Source organism: Onychostruthus taczanowskii, unplaced genomic scaffold, assembly GCF_017590055.1.
Source record: "Onychostruthus taczanowskii isolate IOZ18803 unplaced genomic scaffold, ASM1759005v1 scaffold53, whole genome shotgun sequence".
NCBI lineage: Eukaryota > Metazoa > Chordata > Aves > Passeriformes > Passeridae > Onychostruthus > Onychostruthus taczanowskii.
Window position 1 is genome coordinate 5,966,751 of NW_024502902.1, and position 20,907 is coordinate 5,987,657.

At 41.5% G+C, this 20,907-nt stretch overlaps 1 protein-coding gene across 13 annotated transcripts; it reads right to left on the reverse strand.

Moving 5' to 3' along the window:
• Positions 1–72: 72 nt before the first annotated feature.
• Positions 73–16,617, reverse strand: TCP11L2 (t-complex 11 like 2). 13 transcript variants are annotated; one of them, XM_041416616.1, is made up of 12 exons: positions 15,474–16,617; positions 12,644–12,765; positions 10,482–10,655; positions 10,253–10,333; positions 9,092–9,227; positions 8,734–8,854; positions 7,888–8,108; positions 6,881–7,017; positions 5,688–5,875; positions 4,155–4,336; positions 3,293–3,462; positions 73–2,736 (listed from the first exon to the last, which is right to left on the reverse strand). In XM_041416616.1, exons 3-12 carry the CDS (start codon positions 10,615–10,617, stop codon positions 2,492–2,494), a joined length of 1,617 nt encoding a protein of 538 aa, XP_041272550.1. In that variant the 5' UTR covers positions 10,618–10,655; positions 12,644–12,765; positions 15,474–16,617; the 3' UTR covers positions 73–2,491. The 13 variants fall into 13 exon arrangements, with proteins under 13 accessions (XP_041272550.1, XP_041272549.1, XP_041272545.1 ...); XM_041416615.1 differs by having other exon boundaries at positions 3,293–3,465; positions 10,253–10,330; positions 15,474–16,600; XM_041416611.1 differs by having other exon boundaries at positions 3,293–3,465; positions 15,474–16,600.
• Positions 16,618–20,907: the final 4,290 nt, after the last annotated feature.

Consider the following 20,907-nt stretch of genomic DNA (forward strand, 5'->3'; position numbering starts at 1 on the left):
GAGCTGCTTCTGAGAAGTAACAGAAAAACAGTCACAACAGAATATTAGTGGAGTCATTTATCTTTGGCATTTAACAATCTGTTGCATTTAACGATGCTTGTGTAAATGACTTTTCACCACTGCTGGTATCACAAACAAAATTTAATGCATACAAACCCTCAAATACTTGATTTTTAACAAAGCTGCTAAAGAATGGCATCTTGTTTCACAAGGACAACTTCTGAGTAGAGAGAGGCAAGTGCATTTCAGGCACAGTAGCATAAATAGCATGCAACACATGACATTAAACAGATGCAATGTCCCTGTTTGAAACATGAAATTAAAACATATTAAACAATCACTTGAAACACAGGCCATGCTATAAAATGCCCTTCGCAAGTCACCTTAATCCCCACCCCCCCATAAATGCTATGCTTTGAGTACTTACTGGTAAAAACTAGTAGGACAGTTGTCCCAGCTCATTAAAGAGCTGAAGTTGGATGTTTATTTGTACAACAGAATGTATATAAAATATTACAATTAAAAGTTCATAATCATATTAGCAATCACCTTCAAATGTTCATAAAATTCTCTTTTGGCTGAAGCTCAAAATCATGTAAGTATTTCTATTGCAGAAAATCACTAAGATTAATTCCCTCTAGCTGTTTTTGAAATGCATTCCTCTCTTAATGATTTTGAATTGCCTACCAAAATTTCATATTCATCTGAACAAGCCTGGCTTACCTAGTGGCACAGTTATGATAATCTAAGAGTTCCTTTCTCCTAGGTTTTCCAGGAAACTGTTCCCTTTAAAATATGTATTCATCTTTATTTTATGCAATGTTTTCACAGGGGACAGAAGACAAGTGCACTAGAGAAATTTCTCTAAAAAAGGCATTTTGAAGAAAGTTTTCCTTAACATTTACATGTGACCAAAGACCTTGGACACTGAAGAAAAACTGAATAAAGTAATTTCCTTTGCTATAAAGGGTACACATTCCTGTAGCAATGCACTACAAAACCACAGTGCTAATAATGCCCAGGTTTTTTAGACCTTTATGATAGACACAGTAATGTACATAAACAATTTGTGTGACACATTATGCTTTTACAGGTTATTTTTGTCTCTTCATAAAAAATAGGCTGTAATATAAAATATTAAAAACAAGCTCTAACTTGTACCACACCAAGGTTTTCCATATATGACATCTTAAAAGGAGTATTATATGGTAATATATTAAAATATAATTTTCAAGTAAATTATCAGTTTCATAGACAAGAACACGTCTATAATATGTACTCCAGCACTACTTAATCCCAGTAATCTGAAATATGCAAGATAAAGCCTGTGTAAACTTAAAGAAGTTCACTTTCACATTTCTCTATTTCAATCCTATTCATTTTCTGTATGCAAGATTTCCAATGCCTTAAATGGGAACTAAGTATTGGGGCCCAGTCCAAAGAAATTTGAGGAAAACAGGAGCATTTCTCACGCACTCCGTAAAAAAGTGAATACAATAATATTTTCAAAAATTCCTAATTACTCAGGTTCTTGCTTCCAGAGCTAAGAATATCCTGTGAAAATTTTACATTCTGTTGGATAAGGGCATGAAAGGGGCACTTCTTCTGCAGTACACTCTAAGGTCAGGGTTAAGTGCTTTTGGGAATAAAGGTTAGAAAGACCCAACTTAAAAATACTTAATACCCATCCATTAAGATCAAAGATCAATACGTACACATATTAAAAATTCTGTATGACCTCCACTGAATAAACAAAATGCTTATAAACACATTAATTATATACAGAAATTTACTCCACCCCCAACATCACGTTTCTCAGGTGTTTATCATTAATCTCAAGTAGAGTTGAGAAGTTCTGAGTGATTCATACTTGAAGTGGTGAATGCTGCTTCTGTAACAGCTATCCTACAAACAGTTTGTAACACTGGCATTCCTTAATGTAACAAGAGGCAAAGTCCTGGGTCCAGTAATTGCAGAAGTACCTGCACTTGGCCTGGTATGAACCTGGGTTTGGTTACTAAAGCAGTTATGCCATACTGTCTTCTTCAAAGTATTCTCAGAAACGTAATTGTTGTCCGAGATGCTACTCTACAAAAATACAATGTAAGCATGGTACGTTTTATCTACAGTTTTGTCATTTCCTAATATGCACTGCTATATGTAAATATATTTGAGTTTAAAAATAACATTGTTTTGATGGTGGCAAAACAGTAATTACATTGCCAGCTCTTTCCCACTACAAGTCATAATAAATGCTTGCTATGGAAATTAATAATTCACTGGCTATTACAAGTGACAATCCATTAAACAAATATTTTTCTATTAAAATATATATATGACCTTGACATTAATTTCTTTACAGTGAATTTCCAAAACTATCTATCTGCATACATTTAACAAGACCTTTCCCCATCAACAGTCACTGGAGTAGGCTGTTCTTAGAGATGTGACTTCCCCACTGTCTTGGAAGATGAAAAAAAGGGCACATTTTTTAATTGCTCGATGTTTCTGCTTCTGTTTTCTCCATTGCTGCCTCAGGAAAAAGCAGTTTTCTAAGTATATTTGCATAGAATGGTCCATACACTTTTTTATTGAAGTTTACAATGCTTGCATACTGAGATCCCAGAAATTCTATCTCTGTCTGAATCACAGAAAGGCCTCCTGGCATAGTAGGCATACACTTCTGAAAACTCGGAAGAGCAAGCAAGCTTCTCATGAAGAGCTGGATTCGTTTGTCTGAAATGGAATATAAAGTATGCTCAGAACAAATGTAAACCCAAGATGATGCCATAGTCACTTTTTAAGTACCCTGAAAACCAAAAATGTAAGCAAGAACTCCTTCCCAAGATTGCTTTGGAGTGGAAAACAATACTGTAAGCTTCTTAAATTTGGCTACTGCAAGGTGGACACAGCATAAACTTACTGCAACAAGTTACATTAACAAATATGAAGTACACTCAAAGGAAAGAAAAAACCACAGTAGGTTTAAACCCAGGATGGACAGAAAGAAGACTAAACACTCATTTTATCTAAATTCTTCTCCAAAATACTAGGCTGCCTAGCCTTGTCTCTACATGCACTTTGACAATTATTTCCAGCTGTGACTAACCATGCTGTGCAACATACCCAGAATACCATTTCCAAGTAAACACCATATCCTTAGTCTTAGTTGAGCCACTATTTTACTGCAGTAAGAAAATACTTTTAGAAGATAATGAGACAGCTGATTAAGCTTGCTGGAAGTTTATAAACAGACACATATAATATGACAATTAGGTAGTCTCTTACTAACCAATCAAGGAAGAGACAGGATTATTCTTCTCAACAATATGAGCGACTTGACCCATTAAATTACTCTGCATTTCTTCACTAAGAGTGGGAAGACCTCTTTCACTTAGAGACTTGTTCACTATGCTGCAAATCTGGACGCCAATAGCATTCAGAGCCTCCTTCAAGTCAAAACTTCTGGAAGAAAGAGAAAAGCATTACATTCTGCAGTTTCTGTAGCATTGGTTGTCTCCCTTCCCTTTTATTTTCAGCTTGGTTTTCACAATGAGAATTTTGAAAAGTTATCTTTTGCTGCAGATTTATATAAATCTACATATACAGAAGATAAAACAAAGACCTAGCTGTGATTCAAATGGGAAAAGTAATTTCACGTGTGCAGCAGTGACACCAGTTCACTTTATCCTTGTGCCTAGGTGTTTTTCTGGGCCACCTGCATAGCATTTCATGAGAAAAAAACAGAGTAGAAAATTCTTTTAAAAGACAGTCACAGACATCAGACTTTGCAAGCAGCCAAAGAAATAGGCAGCCAAGCAACTTGAACTACCTACAACAAGTTTGAAGCAACTCCCAAGAGGATTTAGTGAATGTACTGCCACAATCTCTCCAGTATTAGGAGTGTATGAATGAACTTTACTACTGGGTTCCAAAATTTGTACATTAACATCAAAACTAAGATTTCATCAAAATCTACTTTTGAAAATATGTGTCTAACATATAGTGCCCTTGTATCATAAAGAGAATACAGAAATGATTAAAATTTGGTATCTTCCTATTAATAACAAGCACCAGCTATGACACTAGAATTGTTTCCAATTATGTACTGTCCAAAAAAGAGTTTTATAAAGGAGTAAAAAAAAAGGTCTTACTTCTTATTCATGCCTTCAAGAAGAGGAAGGGAGATCCTTTTCAGCTGGTCAGGGAAATCAGGCACATCTACAATTGCTGCACCCACCATGTTGTTTGTTATGAGAGAAACACAAGCTATGACTTTCAATTGATTGAGCTTTTCTCTCAACTCCTGAAGACGGACTTCGTCTGTTATTAGAGTCTAGAATTGAAACAGTAATACTAATTTAGGAATAAGGAGGGAGAGAGACAGGAAAAGGACAGATCTAGGATGTAGTCATGAAGCACTACTATTTTTAATCATAAATATGCAAACCCAGAGGAGACAGCAACTAAAATACCCTAAAGATGTAGTATAATATAAAGTGGCATTATGTACAAGTACCAGAAGTAAACCTGTGGCGGGAAGAAAAGTAATGAGGAAACTGAGGACATTGCACCTTATTCCTCATCACTGCTGACAAATTTGTAACCAACAATTCAGTCCACAACATGGAATGCTCAGAAGATCCAGAGGACATTGTAATGACCAAGTAACAGACAGAACAGTCTTCTGGATTTGGGTGTCTTTTGAAAAAGTGCCAAGATTTGTAACTGATGGATAATAAACAACTGTGCTTGACAACCACCAATTCAACCACCAGAGCAGGTTCTGCAAGTGATACATAACCCGCTCCAGGCAAAAAGCCAGCTCATCATACCAAGAACATAAATAATCCCCACAGCAAGATGTAGCTGGAGTTCATTTTAGGTTACAAAGAGTTCATCCTGAGCAGCACAGGGTGTAGCAACTGCAGTTGGTAGCAATTTCATAGTATGACAAGCTAGATCTACCAGAGGACATCTGTATTTAGATCTTACTCAAAAGTTCTGAGAAAGAAAGGTAAGAAAGTGGTTTCCCTTCTGTCTGCTGATTCAGAACACCAAGAGCATCCCCATGTATTTAACAAATTCTCTGCCAGACCATCCTACATGTAGCTAAGGCCCTCTGGAAATGCAAATTTTAGCCCTGACTGCTGACAAATTTCCCACTGGCTTTATGGAAAGTTGCAGAGGTCAGTAATCAGGAATTGGAGTGAAAAACAGAACACTGAGTCTTGAAGCAATAGTTTACACTGAAAGGAAAAGTACCTACTTTAGAGAACTCAAGTTTTTTACTGATTCTGTTCTGAGGAGCAATCCCACCAATTCCTGCTGCTGTTAGGAAAACAGAGTGCTGCAATCAGTTCTTTTGAAGATAGAGAAAGTCAAGTACTGTCAATACAAGGCCCAGCCTTTGACCACAGCCAAGACTGCTCTTAGGGTGGAGGTGGTGAGCTATGATTGGAAAGAGGAAGAACAACCTTTACCTTGTTCTTTTCTGCTTCTTGACTTGCCCATCTCAAATTTCAGAATCTGGACTAGAATATAAGCTCCAAATTTCAGATTTACTGTGCAGAAATTTAAGGAGTGCAAAAGAGTATTCACTTACTGTCATCAATAACAGGATTATTGTATCACACCAATGATTTCATATAGCTGGTAATCTGAAGACACCAAAATGTATTTCTTACCTCTGGAATTGTTTTGCAATAATCCCACTGTAACAGTTTCAAGTAGCCATTGTTTAGCACCAGTGTAGGACTAATAATTGGTTTTGAACTATTATCAGCACCAGGGGATGATGAAGACGCATCAGAAACAGATGACAATTCATCTTGTATTGATTCTTTTATCCATTCTGTTGTGAGATTCAGGGCACCTACATTGCAAATAGCACAGATTTACTGCATGCCTTCATCAAAATGAGCACTACCTTGAGAAAAAAAAAATTGTATACAGAAGAGAATTCAACTTCTGAAGACTTTAATATAGTGGACAGCTGAGTCTTCACAAATGGTAGATCTCTCACTCACTTTTTTCCACCGATCATCTTCCACTGGTCACCAGTAAATTCTACCTGGTGTGTACAAACCCAGCCACAAAGTGTTAAGACTTCAGACAGGATTTTTAGGTAATAGAAGTCTCAAATTGTGAGTTCCCAAAGGATTGTTTTTGGAGAGGCCATTATCGGATAGGGCATAAGACTAAAACGTAGAGGTGAAGGAAGATTAAAATATTTGGTTCTGGTAGAGTTTTTCTCAGGCTGCAGAAATGAACACTGCAGGCCCTATCAGTGGCTCAGTGCTCCCATTTTAGAAGCCCCTGCTCCAGATGCTAGCACACTCACTTATTCTTCTTGGAGGATATATTTCTGAACACTGTTTAACCAAATCACACAAAACATGTAATAGTGGATCAAGTTGACTTTGCATCATCTAAGAAATTTTGGTCAGAGCCTGCTTCTTGTTTATTAAAAAATAGATCTTAGCCCTTCCAGCTTTCATGCACACTAACTGGTTTTACATGTTTACTTCACACTAACAACAGAACAGTTGCACACAAAAGAGAAAAGTCTCAACTTATGCAGGGCTTCTGCATCCAGACAGCAAGAGTCACCACTTGTTTGTTTTTCAGACACTATCCAATTCGGCAAATGTAAGTTTGTCTGAAAGTGTCTCAGATTATAGGCAGACAAACTTGACAGCAAGTTAAACAATCATCCAGTGATAGCTTGCTTGTCAAAAAATTTTCCCATTACATACATACAGACAAGAAACTAAAGTTTTCCTCTAGTTAACTGCAACTTGTAGAGTTTTCACAGCATGTATTTAAATAGGCTTCTTTTCAAAGAATAAATATAAATTTAATATAGTGTGGTACATACTTGGTGTTTCTTCAAGAATTTCCTGGAATTTTGTTCTTTCATAGTCCACCAAGTTATGCCAGAGGTATGGTCTAAGGCTTTTAATTGTGTAATTTGCCATATCCACTTTCATCAGGTCCAAAACGTGGAATATTTGTCTGAAAGGAGGAGTTTAAAATTTCACAGTTTAATTTAGTCTATTGATTTTCACCAGCACAAGTGAAGCACATGTACATTATCACTTTAATTTCAATTTTGGAGAAGTGAATGCCTTCACTGGCATTTCAGAGTAATAGACATGTTACTATCATCTGGAATTCCTGAAGGAGTAGTATATATAAGGCTTGGCCTAAGTTAAAAAGCATCACTAAATGCAACAGCCCTGTAACTTTTTGAAAAACTACATGAATGGGTATATTTCAGCCTAAATTAACAGATTTTAACTTTTTAGTCACTGACTGCACTAAGAGAAACAATCCTTCTGACCCAATTGTTTTGATCCCCATATATATACACAGTAGAACAACTACCATTTAGTCTTAATATTTCAGCATACCTCAGGAGCACTGTTTTCTGCCCTGTTATGCAAATATTTTACTCAAGTTCAAGTAATAAGATCTTAACTAAAGAGTTTTTAAATCCAAAGTTTGGCCTTCCAGAAGAAGCATGAAATTAACACTTCAAGAAGAAACAGTACAAGTGTGCTGCCTACATTTTGTAAGAATGAACAAGACAGAAAAGAAGAGTTTCTGAAACAGAGATTATTGCAAGAGTTGTTGGCTTAGATAGAGCTGCCTGGTTTCATCTAGGTATCCTACTCATTTCATTACAAAGTGAGATAAACAGTCTGGTCAGTGTGTCAGAGCTCTTCCCCTTTAATGCTTCAGGAAGTTCTCCTATAGTTTGAGAACAGGTGTTATGCAAACTGACACAACTTTAGACTTCCTTTACCCAGCCCCCCGCCTTCCACTGTCTACTACCCTTTCAGAGAGGAGTTTTTTCTCCAAAAACCACACTCAAATACCAACCTCAGTAACTCTACAATATTGTCAGTTGCTTTTAACTGTTTTATGTCATTGTCTCTTATTGGAGCACACAACTTTCCCATAGTGTTGATGACATAATTAGCTAGCCCAGGAATATCAACAGCATTGTGTTCTGCCTGCTGTCTTATAAGATCCGTATCAAGAACTTCACAAATTTGATTGTGAATCCTGTTTGCTCCAGGAGTCAGGAAGGAAAGAAGAATCTAAATTAGAGGGAGGAAACAAGAAAAAGCGTATCAATAAAGACCAAAACATTTAGAGGCTGTGTGAAAAAAAAAAAACAAACCCTAACTAGTACAGTTTTGCAAAAATGCTCAAACCAATAAAACAAAAAGCAAGTCAACAACTAGACCCATTCAAAAGCTGGGAGGCTGCCCTGTAAAATAAACATTTACTAACTTAAAGTTCTGAAAGACTTAGTATTGTGCCAGGATTGAAGGTCTGTATGCTCACCTGTGCAATAATCAAACAATGAAGTCTAAGTGGGCAGGTGCAATCATGTTTATACTGCTGTTCATGCCCTAAGCTCACAGTATGGTTCTGCAAACAGGCTAGCAGAGATGTGAAGCTTTGGGAAAAGAGATGACTTGCAACTGATCACTGTGTAGTGAAAGTTGAATGAACATGCCACTGTCTGTTTGTGGCCATATTCCTGGTTAATATAAATATACTACAAAGAGACGTCTATTTTCAGTTCTGGATAATCATGGCTTCGTATTATAAAAGGAAAACCAGAAGGTGTTGGCTCAGCTAAGTTAAGCAGACCCTTCAGTGAGTTCAGGGACTCTTAAAGCTAAGCAAATAAATACAGAGAAGGAAGAACATTACCTCCTTAATTTCCTCAAAGAGCTTGATAGCATGTTTGTATTCTGGAGGATCTTCATTCAGTTCCGATTCCAAATGATCCCAAAACGCCTTGTGCACGATTTGTTTCACTGTGCCTGCAAAGCTGTGGAGCAAGTCAGTTAGATACTGAGAAGACTCCCAGCCAGCTTCCATCCTTGTAACTGTTTCAGATGAGACTGATCACTTGTTGGGAAACACACCTCCCCAGATACTATCCCCTGCAACCACATTTTTCTTGGATGGTGGATCATCAGGTCCCAAAACACAGTCTAGATTGCTCCATTCATTTCTCCTCTCTTTCCAACACCAGTGCTGCTTTTTGCAAAATTCAAGCTCTTACCTATTTTGTGGGTACTCTTCATGTTTTATGCAAAAATTTGCATTTACAGCAATTTCATGAGCTAGAGTCCAGTTTGACAGATTTCTTGTAGCTGCCATCAGCTCATCAAATGTGATGACCTTGGGAGGGCTAGCTGCTGGAACAAACAAGATCAATTCAAGCCATATATCTATAGCTGATAAGTGCAATTGAATATACTAAAACCTAAAAATTTTACTGCTTGCTAACTGGACTCCAGTACTCTGGAAGAAGCAACCCAAGATTACCAAGTCTTTATATCTTCCTAAAACACTAACTCAGGAAACTCCCAGCTTATCAGGGGTGTGTGTGTTTGTGGGGAAATACCAACAAGCCTCAAAACATTTTGAGGAGCATTTTCATATTTCCACGTGTGAACTAAGATATCTTTTTTCCCTTAAAATGGGATCTTGCATTCCACAGATTTTCTACTAACTGTTCTGTCAAAGCCACCCAACCAAAAGCATGGACAGTAAGACATACCAGATGCCTACTATGATTCTGCAGAAGATGGCCATATTGCTTGTTGAAAAGGTTCTGAAGTTACTGACTTGCAAACCCTTCCCACTTAAGATCAGCAGATCTTCAGTCTGCCGTGGAATTAAGTTATGCTCATTTTTTTAGGAGTTTGCAGCAACAACAAGACAAACTCTACACTGGAAAACAAGAGCAAATTCCCAAAGTTTCCAAATCCTTAAATTCTATAATTTAATTTAGTATTTGTAAGGCTGGTAATAAAGAAAGACAAAGAACCAGCTGCCAGCTGCAGCTCCACTAACAAGCTTGTTTTAATGTAAGAATTTACATAGATGTAAGAAGTAAGCATGGTCTGCAAATGCTTACAGACACAGAGAAACCACATTATAACCAAGGTTTTATTTACCATTGCTCAAATTATCCTCCTTGTGCAAATGTGTGTTTTCTGTTTGACTCCAGTCAAAAGAAAAGAAAGAAAAATGTGAATTAAAGATTAATTACATGTAACTTGGTATGGTATTACAAATCTGTAAGTTACAGAATTAATTTTTAAATGCAGGGATCAAACAGAAGAAACCCACCCTTTGCACAAAAGCATATCTGGTTGAGTGGGAGGCTGCTACCAATGTCAAGGTTAGGAAGACCATGGTGACACACTTTTCTTACACTTTCTGAAGGGAAGGAGTGCACAGGAAGACCCCCATGGATACAGCTGCTGCTGGTGTTCCACACACAGGAGATGCACTGCTTCACAGCAGAGAGAAAGCCATGCCTCTCTGTTAATACTCTTAAACAGATTCAGAATCCCAGGTTCTACCCATAACAGCAAAGAGAAACAAGGTAAGTTAGCCTTATTGGTCCATGCACAATGCAGGTAAGGCTGAAATAGGCTTACATGCTGGGGAGCTGGGTTTGCTTGAAGAATCACTGTTAAAACTCTGCCTGGAATATTCTGAGTCACTGGAAGAAGCTGTGCTTTCCGAGAGCCGTGAAGAATCTGAGTCACTGTTCTGGTCATCACTGAGAGGCATTCTGATTCCCTTTACCTTGTTTACACAGTAAACAAGACCTGGAAAGACAAACACAATTCCCATAAAACCAGCACTTACTTTTGTTTGTTTCTCAAAGTCAGCTACTGATAATTATATTGTGAATGAAGATCAAGTAGTTGCCTTTCCTAAACAGGAAAAGCAAAGGAAAGGATTTGGCTTGACATACAGAATCATAGTTATCAACAAACTACACCTGTTCTGTAAGAAAGCTTTGTACCTTCAGCTGTTTCATACCTTAATGATTCTGTGGGAGACAGTCCCTAAATTTGGGACGTTTTAAAAAATGAAAGACTACCCACAGGAACCCCTGAAGCTACTTGTTGCAAGAATTGTGGTAGTTTTCAATGTCCATAAAGGCATTTGGTGATGCCACCATCCCCCACCTGACCTGACAAAGAAGTGGTGTTTAGCAATCAGTTTCCTTCCACAACCAGGCTGCACCGAGTGCAACGACTGCGAAGCAAACACAAAAGTTGCAGGGGGAGAACAAGCAAGTAATTTAGAATATTACATTTCTGACAAGGTGTAGCTGAAAGTCTGGCCTTTAGGTAGGTCTGTGCTCAGAATCAGATTAACAATGGCACAGACCCAAAAACCAGTCCTCCTAGGGGTGAAGGTAGGTGGATAGGTTTCCTGGTTTAAGTCAAATGGCGACTCTGAGCCTCTAACATTCTATTTAGCAGAGACAACAACCTCCACTGACAAGTGTTGTGCTTCATAGTGTTTGTCTATGTAAAGAAACTGCCTCCCAGGCAGATAATCTGCAATTGCAGAAAATGTGGACAGCTGCACAGTGTGATACAGATGATTAACAACTGCATGACAGGAAGTGAAAAATATGTTCATAGTAATAATATTAAAATGAGAACCTGGAAGTCCACTGTAATTACTACCAAAGGAATTTGGCCCAGATACCAAAAGTAGCTGTCCATCTCTGATTATGGCCATGAAGCATTCTGTAGTGGACTTCATGAAGTGACATAGGCAGCAATGGTTTCCATCAGCAAATTTAACTAATATATAACTTCATTTATTATTAAATCACACCAACTTCAGTAGGCAGGGAATACTACACTTTGCAACTGCTGAATTTGGAAAAAAGAACTTTGAGCAATAAAAGGATGATCTTTGTCTGTACTAATGTGAATCAACATACTGTGGAGTCCTGGGATAGACAAAAGGTAGTGAAAATTAAGATTTCCTTATACTGGCACCTAGCTACTGCTTAAAGCATTTGACTTTTTGGGTACGAACTCATCCTGAATAGGCCTTTATAACTTGATGAGCTACTACACTGATGAGCACTCCCCTGTAATTGAGATGATTAACATTTCTTAAGTGTGTGTTTACTCTTCCTCCTCTCCCAAGAGGAAAGAGGATGCACTTGAGCATCTTATTGATGTCATACTTTACACTGGGGTTTTTTTTTGTGAAAAGAATTGGTCACATTAGTAAGAACACAGCTAACAGTTTATCAGTGTACTAGAGGAGCCAGTAAGAGACACTTGACTAGAACACAGAGGACACGCATTCAAAACTTGCGACTTTACCTGTGATCCTAAGCATCATAACTCTTATTAGACCAGCAATTTTATAATTTCTACCAAGCAAATATTTAAAACAGTATTGGCTAAACAAGACAGAGTTGCAAGAGAACCTAAAAAACCCCTAAACACATTTTGGCTTGGAAATTGTATTTAAGTTACAATTAGAAATGGGTCACTAGTTAATGCTAGACTAGAGAAGAAACAAACTATTTCTTCAATTAAAATCTGTGTTACAGATCTCAAAGTTAGTGATGATCAGAAACTAGTTGTCACAAACTAGGTATAGAACATACTTGAGGTTCTTCATGTTGAACTGCTCACTTAAATACAGCAACACTGTACAGAGCCTGCAAAGTTTTTATTACCCTCCAACTAATTTTTTAAATCAATATAAAAATACTGTATTTCCAGACTTTAGTCTTGTATAACACCCCTTTATTTCCATACAAATAACTAACCTCCAAAAGATTAATGTTGCAGGACGTGGTCCATCAAAGGATTTGATTAATGCTGTTCACAGTGTAGTGGCCCAAAGTCTTGCCAATCGCTTGCCGAGTGTGAGCAATTCACCGTGCGGCTACTGCTTCAGTTCAGGTGTTAACAACATGGAAGAAGGTAAATGAACATTAAAATCCCAAACACTGTCACACAATTTACACATCATCATTTCATGAACTTCCTCTTACCTCTAGATATGACAATGTTAATAAAAATTCAACTTTGCAAAGTCCTTCTGAGAGAAGCACTAAACCAGCCATGAAGGCGAGTCAGCACTGCCATTTTCCACCCCATCTTGATTTCCAAGAAGATCAAGTGGTTAAGGTGGAATTAGAAGTCTATATACATTAAGTTCTTAAGCACTAGTCCCAGCAAAGGATCAATGTAAATTGTTGCATTTCAAAGATGCACATGCATTTTGATGTATCAAGACCATACCTGCTCCTACAATACAGGCACACATACAGACAGCAGAGCTGTCAGAAGAGTGCTTCAGAAGGCTTAATTTAAGTAAGAAGTTTCAACACTGCAACAGGAGGTGACACACACAAAAAAAAACACTGCAATATTTTGCCACACTAAATACATTTCCTAGTAGAATGCTTCAAGCACAATAGGAAGTAAGAATGAGTGTACTCTGCAGATTGAGAACATTATTGCTAAATTCTACGTTTAAAAGATAAACACATCAAACTAAACATATGTGAATATACAAGCAGAACCTGCAGGGGCCATCTAAAACACTTATGCAAAAATACAGTCACTGAGCCTATGAAAGGTAAGTACAAACCAAAAATTACATTTCTAATTAGTTACAACAATAGACAACTGAGTCACTTAGTCTTTGCTTTATAGCATACACTGGAAGAGCTGATTTTCCTTACATTTTCGTAGATAGCACAGTTCTCATTAATAACTAATGGCCAAGTTCATTTAGAACTTTAAATTAGTATAAAAATATGTCAAAAAGCCCTTCAGCCTTGCAAGATCACTTTGTAACTCACCATCTTGGATAATCAATACCTTTTTTTTTAATTTACTTATTAATTATTACATATTAGGCTGTTGTTTTAACACACATATTAATATCCCAACCGTTCTATTAAAGGGTCAGCCTGAGGTTACAACCTGCTTTACTCTGCTGCATTAAAGACTACCCACATTTACATTTATATTAGGTTGGACACCATCACAGTGGGCTTCATCACACCATTTGCTTTCTTTCAATCAATACCATACTGTAGGGTTTTTTAAGGACAAACTCTTTGGAAGACCAAGCTAAAAGTATCTTCTACATACACCAACCCAAGATTCCAGCTAATTTAACAATGAAGAAATAAATTCTCACATTTCTCCTATTTAGACAGGTGAGGATTATTCTTTTTAGTAAAAAGAAAATCAATACAAAAATGTAGATGCTTAAAGGCATCTTGTTCTTAACTGGTTACTGCATCACCCGACTCGATTCTTCATTTAGAACTTATCAAGACTGCAAGATCAGGTTAGTTTTAGAAGACACACCAAAACATTTTATTTCTGTAGGTTTGCTTTAGAAGTTATTTTACGAAGCACCTGGGGGGAGGAGGGAGGAAGACAGTTTCACAGTCGGGTATTTTCTTCAGATACCATCTCCAAGCAAAGGTTTTCCACAGCCCTGCTTTGTTCAAAGGAAGTGTGCATGGACACAGAGACTTATGAGTGCTCTGTCCAGTTTTACCACTATGAAAGTCTTAACTTTGTTTATTCTGCTGGGTTCACATTCGTACTATCTTCAAGCTGGCACCGACTGAATCTCATTTGGTCTCGAGTTTCCCTTTCACTGACTCCACCTCTGTCAGCACTCACGACATGAGAACAGAAAAGAGCCTTTGTTAAGAGTTACTTGCATCTCCTCCCGCCTCATTTTTCACAGCTCACAGCCGACTTTTCTTCCCTTTAGCTTTCTAATTCCACAGCTCTTGGAAGAGACACTTCTCTTCGTGAAGAGAAAAAACTGTCCTGGCGAGAGTGAGATGCGGCCGAGTGCCCCGAGCGCTGCCCGCGGGAGTGACCTCCGCCCGGACAGGTCGGTGACGGGACCGGGGGCCGCAGCCCCGAGGGGAGCCCGGGGACGTCCTGCCCGCTGCGCTCCCCCGCGGGGGGAGCGACACCGAGGGGAGCCGGCGGCTCCTCCTCTTCCTCCATCTGTTTCGCTGCCTGTCTCCTCCCCCGGCCCCATGTTTTTAACACTTAGCAAAGGCAGGAGTTTGGCACCCTCCGACCAAAACAAACAGCGTTTCCAAGGACAGGCCCGGGGGGAGGGAGTCCGGGCGAGAAGCAAGGAGGGAACACTCTCCGTCAGCCCCAGAGAAGGCGAGCCGGGACACCCGCCCCTAAGCGCCCCAGCCCCCATTCCCCGGGGAGGTCTCGGGGAGCCCCTGCCCTGCTGACCGGGGCTGCAGGGGGGGACCCTGCGGCTGCGCTCGTCGGGGCGGATCGTCCCGGCGGACACTAAGGGATGGCGAAAGCCCTGGAGACACGGGGCAGGGAGAGAACTACGGACCCAGTGCAGGAACTGCGAAGCCCACCGGCTGCAGCGGGTACCCCACCGGGGCAGCAGAGTGACGGGCCAGTCCACCACGTCCCTGCCACCCACACCGCACAGGAGGGTGGCAGCTCCCGAGCCAGCACTGTCCCGGACTCACCCCGCGACTCATCGCCCTGCGTGCCCGGACACCCCGCCGCGTGTCAGCTCCGCTGGCCGGCGGGAGCAGCCCTACCCTGCCCTGCTGTCCCCAGCCGGTCACTCACCGCTGGCCCCCGCCGTCTTACGCAGCGCTCGCCGGGGCCGCACACATTCACCCCCCTCAGATTTAAAGACCCAGCCCGGACTATTAGTGTCTTCCTCGGGCACGTCCATCTCTGATGGTGGAAGCGGGGAGGTGCGTCATCTTTTCCTGCCTGTCAGCGGCGAGTTATCCGAGGCGCTTGGGCCTGCCTCCGCTTATGCCAGTAGAAACTGTCTGCATCTCCTCATTCCGCCTGCGACCGGGCACTAAGCCTGGGGAAATATGCGGGGACACGGGAAGAGGTTTCGGCGGACTCCCCCGCGCTGGCAATGGGCCGTGCCGGCGTGCGGGGGGTAGGCCGGGGGACGGGCCGGGTGGTGTTTACGGAAGGGCCCCGTCCGTCCGGGCCGGCGCCGCCCCGGCCCCGCCCCCGGGATGGGAACACCGACCCCACGGAGCCCGAGTGTGGGGGAAAGGGGCTGTCATGTGCAGGGGGTGGGGCTGCGCCCGAGGCCGTGTGTGCCTGCCTTTGTGCACTGCGCTGCAAAGGGAGCTATAACTACGTTCCTGCCCTGGTTTCCTTACCCTGTATATGGGGGGTGGGTGTAGTGTGGTGCCCCTCCACGCGCCATCTTGGCTCCCCACCGCCACCCCCGCCTCCGCAGCTTCAGGGGAGCCGCTCGGCCCGTGCTGAGTTTAGTCACCCGCCCAGCTCACGGCTGTGGTGTCCGGAGCCTGCTGAGCGCCCACTGAGGAACGCAGCACTATCATTATAAATGCTTTGCTTATGGCTGTATTGACCTCATGCCCCGGCAGCTTCACGCACCCACGGGGCCAGCAGTACCTGTCAGGGTCATCACCTCTTCCTGTCACAGAAGCTACGTGCCACCACTGCCTCACCCACACGGAAGCACGGAGGGCAAAACACCGGCGATCGTCTCTGAGGCAAGAGCTCACTAACACGCCAGCCTTGGCCATCATGAAGGCAGAGCTCCTCTTCCTGCAGATAACCTTTAGCACACGTGGTGAACTACACGGAACACATGATGTATTCGGGTAGACCAAAGCACACTGTAGGTCCCATTAACCTCTACTGTACAATCAAGGGCTCGAAGCAGGGAACAGAGTTTGGCTACACAAGTGCCAAGTGCCCGGCTGGAGAGGGAGCACTTGCTTGCAGCGATGCAGAGCACCTGTCAGCCCGGCCTTCAGAGCCATTAAATGGGATTAAGTCCAACAGCCTAATCCGGTAGCTTCTATAAAGAAGATGATGTTTTAAATAACGATATTTGCACTACTTTGCTCCACTTTGTGCATGTCACATGGCAATGACAGTCTGAAAGAGGTTTGAAAGGGCTTTGGAGAAGACTGTAATAATATACAGATGGGTTACTTTGTACAGAACTGTTATGACTTCCAGGGACATAATTTATTATTATTTTTACATCAATTTTTGCTTAGACACCATCTGAAATATGGGGAAAACACGAATTTTTGCTGTGATGGCTGCTGACACCTTTTATTAACCAGCTAAAACTGCACAAAGAGTACTTTGAAAAACACCAGGGACAGTGTTTCAGGCTCCATTTTGTGGAGCTCCATTCTCTGTGGACTTGTGGAAAGCTGTGCTGCTCAGTGACCTAGCTTGCACAGGGAGGGAAAGGGGCCAGCCTCACCAAGTGAAGTAGCTTCTAAATACTGATATGAAAGATAACTTCAGGGGGAAAAGTATCTCAGCCTAAAAGTACGTCCACCTAAATCATGGAGTAAGAGATGGGATTCCAGAAAGGGATGGCTTTAAAACAATTTTTTTTCCAGCTATAGCAGTGTCATTCTCTCACAAACCCACCAGCTGTTTTGGAGCCCATTCTTAAGTGCACAGTTTGCTCTATCTATCTGTCTATCTTATCTATTCTGTCTATCTATCTATCTATCTATCTATCTATCTATCTATCTATCTACCATATCAGAGATGTACATCTGTCATGTATAGCTGAGGCACCAAAGACATGCTTTGAGATTCTGGTAAAAAGCCAAGAATAAGTTAGACACTGCAGTACTCAGCACTTCCTCTTTTTGGTTTCATTTCTTTCCTGATCCAGAGGCACTGAAGCTATAGGCCACTATATGGATCTTGAACTAGATTACCTGCTGGAGAGATTTTCTCCACAGAGAAATGATACTCTTTTCTCACTTTCTGGTGTCCCCAATGTCAGCCAGAAAAATAATTGTGCAGCCTTTAAATTTCTACTGCTCAATTAACAAGAACAATGTCCTTGTGTCTTATATAGCACATGCATGTTATGTCCTGGATTTGGCTGGGATAGAGTTAATTTTCTTCCTAGTAGCTGGCAAGGGGTTGTGTTTTGGATTTGTTTTGAAAACCATGTTGATAACACAGGGATGCTTTAGTTACTGGTGAGCAGTGCTTACACTGAATCAAAGCCTTTTCTGCCTCTCACCCCACCTCAGCAGCCAGGAGGAAGGTGCACAAGAAGTTGGGAGAGGACATAGCCAGGACAGATGACCCCACTGATTCAAGGAATATTCCATACCATAAGGCATCATGGTCAGCAATAAAACTGTGGGAAGGTTGGTGCAGGGGCACAGCTTGGGGACTGGCTGGCCATCAGTCAGTTGCTGGTGAGAAATTGTTTTCATATGCTTCACTTGTCTTTCTTGGATTTTATTTACCCCTTTGTTATTTTCATTTTGATTACAATTTAATATTATTTTAATTTTTTAATTTAATAAATTTATTTAATCTCAACCCACAAGTTTTCTCACTTTTACCCTTCTGATTCTCCCTCTCATCCCACTGGGGACATGTGGGTTGAGAGAGAGTAACTGTGGTGCTTATTTCCTGGATGGAGTTAAACCACACAAAGGTACACATTTGGAATTTTGGCTAGTGTCTCAGGTCGACTTTAACTCTTGGCCTTTCAGTACAGAAACACTGTTAATTGAAATGAAGGACTATTTTGTGCTCACTCTTTGCAGCAAGTTGGCTCATAACCTTCCTTAGTGTTACCAGTAAAACTAGCAAAGACAGTAAAGCCTATAATTAATGCTCTGCTTTATCCAGCAAACAGCAAGGCAGCTACTGAGTGGATAAGATGGCAGCTTCATTTGGATGGCAGCTGCATTTGGGTCAGAAATGTCCCAGTATGTGGCTAACTCATGGTTAGCGTGGGAGGAGAGGGAAAGGGCAAGGCATGCTATAGTTTATGCCAAGGCCCATGACAACTAAGTTGAGAACATAACTTAAAAGTCACAAGACATTTTTCCCTAATCCTAATAACTGAGCCAGGCAGATTGGCTTTAGTGCTAACAGATGGATGTTAAGACTCTGGGTTGACTGAGATCATCAGGCCCAGATTTGATAATAGGCTCAACGTCAAGACAGAAAGACTACAAGGCGTAAGCATGCTCTCTCAGCTTATTCTTCTGTGGAGTTTTCCTCTATTCCAAGGAGAAATAAGTCTTGTGAGAGGCAAATAGGGGTGCTACTTCTCTCCGCTGAAGTATTTGTCTTCAAAGGCAAAGCAGAATACTGACACTTCTGAGAGAAAATGGTACATCAGTAGCTTCCCCAAACACACCAGTCTGCAATTGTATGTCTAGCAATTTTACCAACTTGGCAAATTCCTAATGCCTACTCCCCTCAGCACTAGTAATTGGCCTTTCTGTACAAAGGAAATAATAGTTTGACCCACAGTGTCAAATACAACAAAAAGCTATTTGTAGAGTGGTACTCTTGGTCAGAAACAGCTTGAATTGGTTCCATGGTGAGAAAAATCTTTAGGTAGTACATTGCCAACATTTTCCTTGTCACTACCAAGCAAGAGAAAGAGAAATAGTGACAGTTACCTATGCTACCTTACTCCCTGAAACAGAGTTACATCCTTAATACTTAACATTGATGTTCCTCTTGATTATTCTCTCTGGTGAAGTCCATATGGCTCAGTTCTTACGGTAAACTCAAATAAGTGGCTTCAGAGCTAAAATCCTGGGGTTTAGGGTACCGCTACAAATCCTAGCTTTTCTAGGCCCTTCCTAAATAGAAATCTGATATCCTCTTCTCATAAAGTGTGAGAGAACTAAGGCTGTGGCTAGATGTTCATGGTGGAAACTGCTGATGTAGCTTTCCCAGGGTGCTTTGTTTGCTGCTGAAGATTTCTACTCTCATTGTATTGAGGAAGACAGATTATTCAGAGGGTTCCTCACCTGCTTTAGTGCAAGCCTCCTCATACCAGCTTCAGCCACCTCTGGTATATAATTTAAGACAACCTCCTGATCCCGTGCAAGCTCTCTGTTACTTGTTAGGGTCAGGGCAGTATCTTCTGTTGTGGTGCTCATAACTTGCAGTCCACCAACATCCTCTCAGGTCTGTGCATTTGACGGAATTGTGTTAACAAAATGCTTGAGACAATTCACTATAAATTCTCCTCTTATTACCCATTCTAGTAGTTACTAGAACATTATCTATAGACTAAACAGTTCAGTTCATCCTAAGCCTTGGCAGAGGTGGAATTGTATTTGACAGGTTGATGTCAGGTGCTGTGATCCAACTGACTTTACGATTCACTGTTTCTACATAATACTCAACATAAAATTTATTTTTTAAATGTATATATATGTAAAGGAAGAATATACTGTAATCAAAGGAAAGACCAAGAAAAGAAAATGTCTTCCAAGACAAAGATTGACTTAATTTCTTCCTGTAATCAAATAGAGAAACAGATACATTCAGTGCCTCAAGCTCCAGCTGGAGGCTGTGGCACAGGGGAACGCCTGCTCAGCCTTTCCTTTCCTGTCCTGTGTCGGGACTTGCTCCGTGGGGAAGATGAAGGCAGCAGGCTCGTGTTGGCTTCCCTTCGTGGGGAAGCAAAGAAGCATGCTCGGAGCGGAACAGCTTTGCAGGCAGACTCGGTGCTGAGCTCTCGGTCTGTCCATCTCGGACAAAGCTGGGCTTGCCTGGGGCCTGGAGCGCTCCTGCCAGCCAGGGCAGCAGCTGTTGGGTCCGCAGGGACCACCCGCCCGATGCCAAGTCTAAGCTCTACAGACACTAGAAATGGGCTGGGGAGAGGGCTTGCAGATGGAGAAAGTAAGTCTCTCTCCACGCCTTTCTCTCAGTCATTCCGGAGCTTGCTGAGGTATTCCAGCCAAAAACGCAACCAAGCAAAACAGAAGTTGCGTGAGGCACAATTCCGCCGCGTTCCACCACAAAACTACGAGCGTGGCCAAAAACTGGCAGAAGGACCGGTCTGGGTTGGGGGACACCCGGCGCGGGGGGCTGCGAGGGGGAGAGCGCTCCCCGCGCTCCCTCGGCGCCACCCCGGGTCGGGAGGGGATGTGTCATCGCGGGGCTGGGCCGGGGCTTCCTCTCCGCCCGCCCTTCGCTTCCCGGTCCCATTGCTCCCCTGGGGATGGGGCTGGGCCCTGTACGCCACGTC

Bases quoted from the DNA above. Each gene is read 5' to 3' on its own strand.
- TCP11L2 (XM_041416611.1), bottom strand. From the start codon at position 10,617: ATGCCTCTCAGTGATGACCAGAACAGTGACTCAGATTCTTCACGGCTC. The intron at 10,334-10,481 runs GTAAGCCTATTT...TCTGCTGTGAAG, and splicing joins CAAACCCAGCTCCCCAGCAT to CAGTGCATCTCCTGTGTGTG. The intron at 3,466-4,154 runs GTAAGACCTTTT...TCTTTCTTCCAG, and splicing joins CTTGAAGGCATGAATAAGAA to AAGTTTTGACTTGAAGGAGG.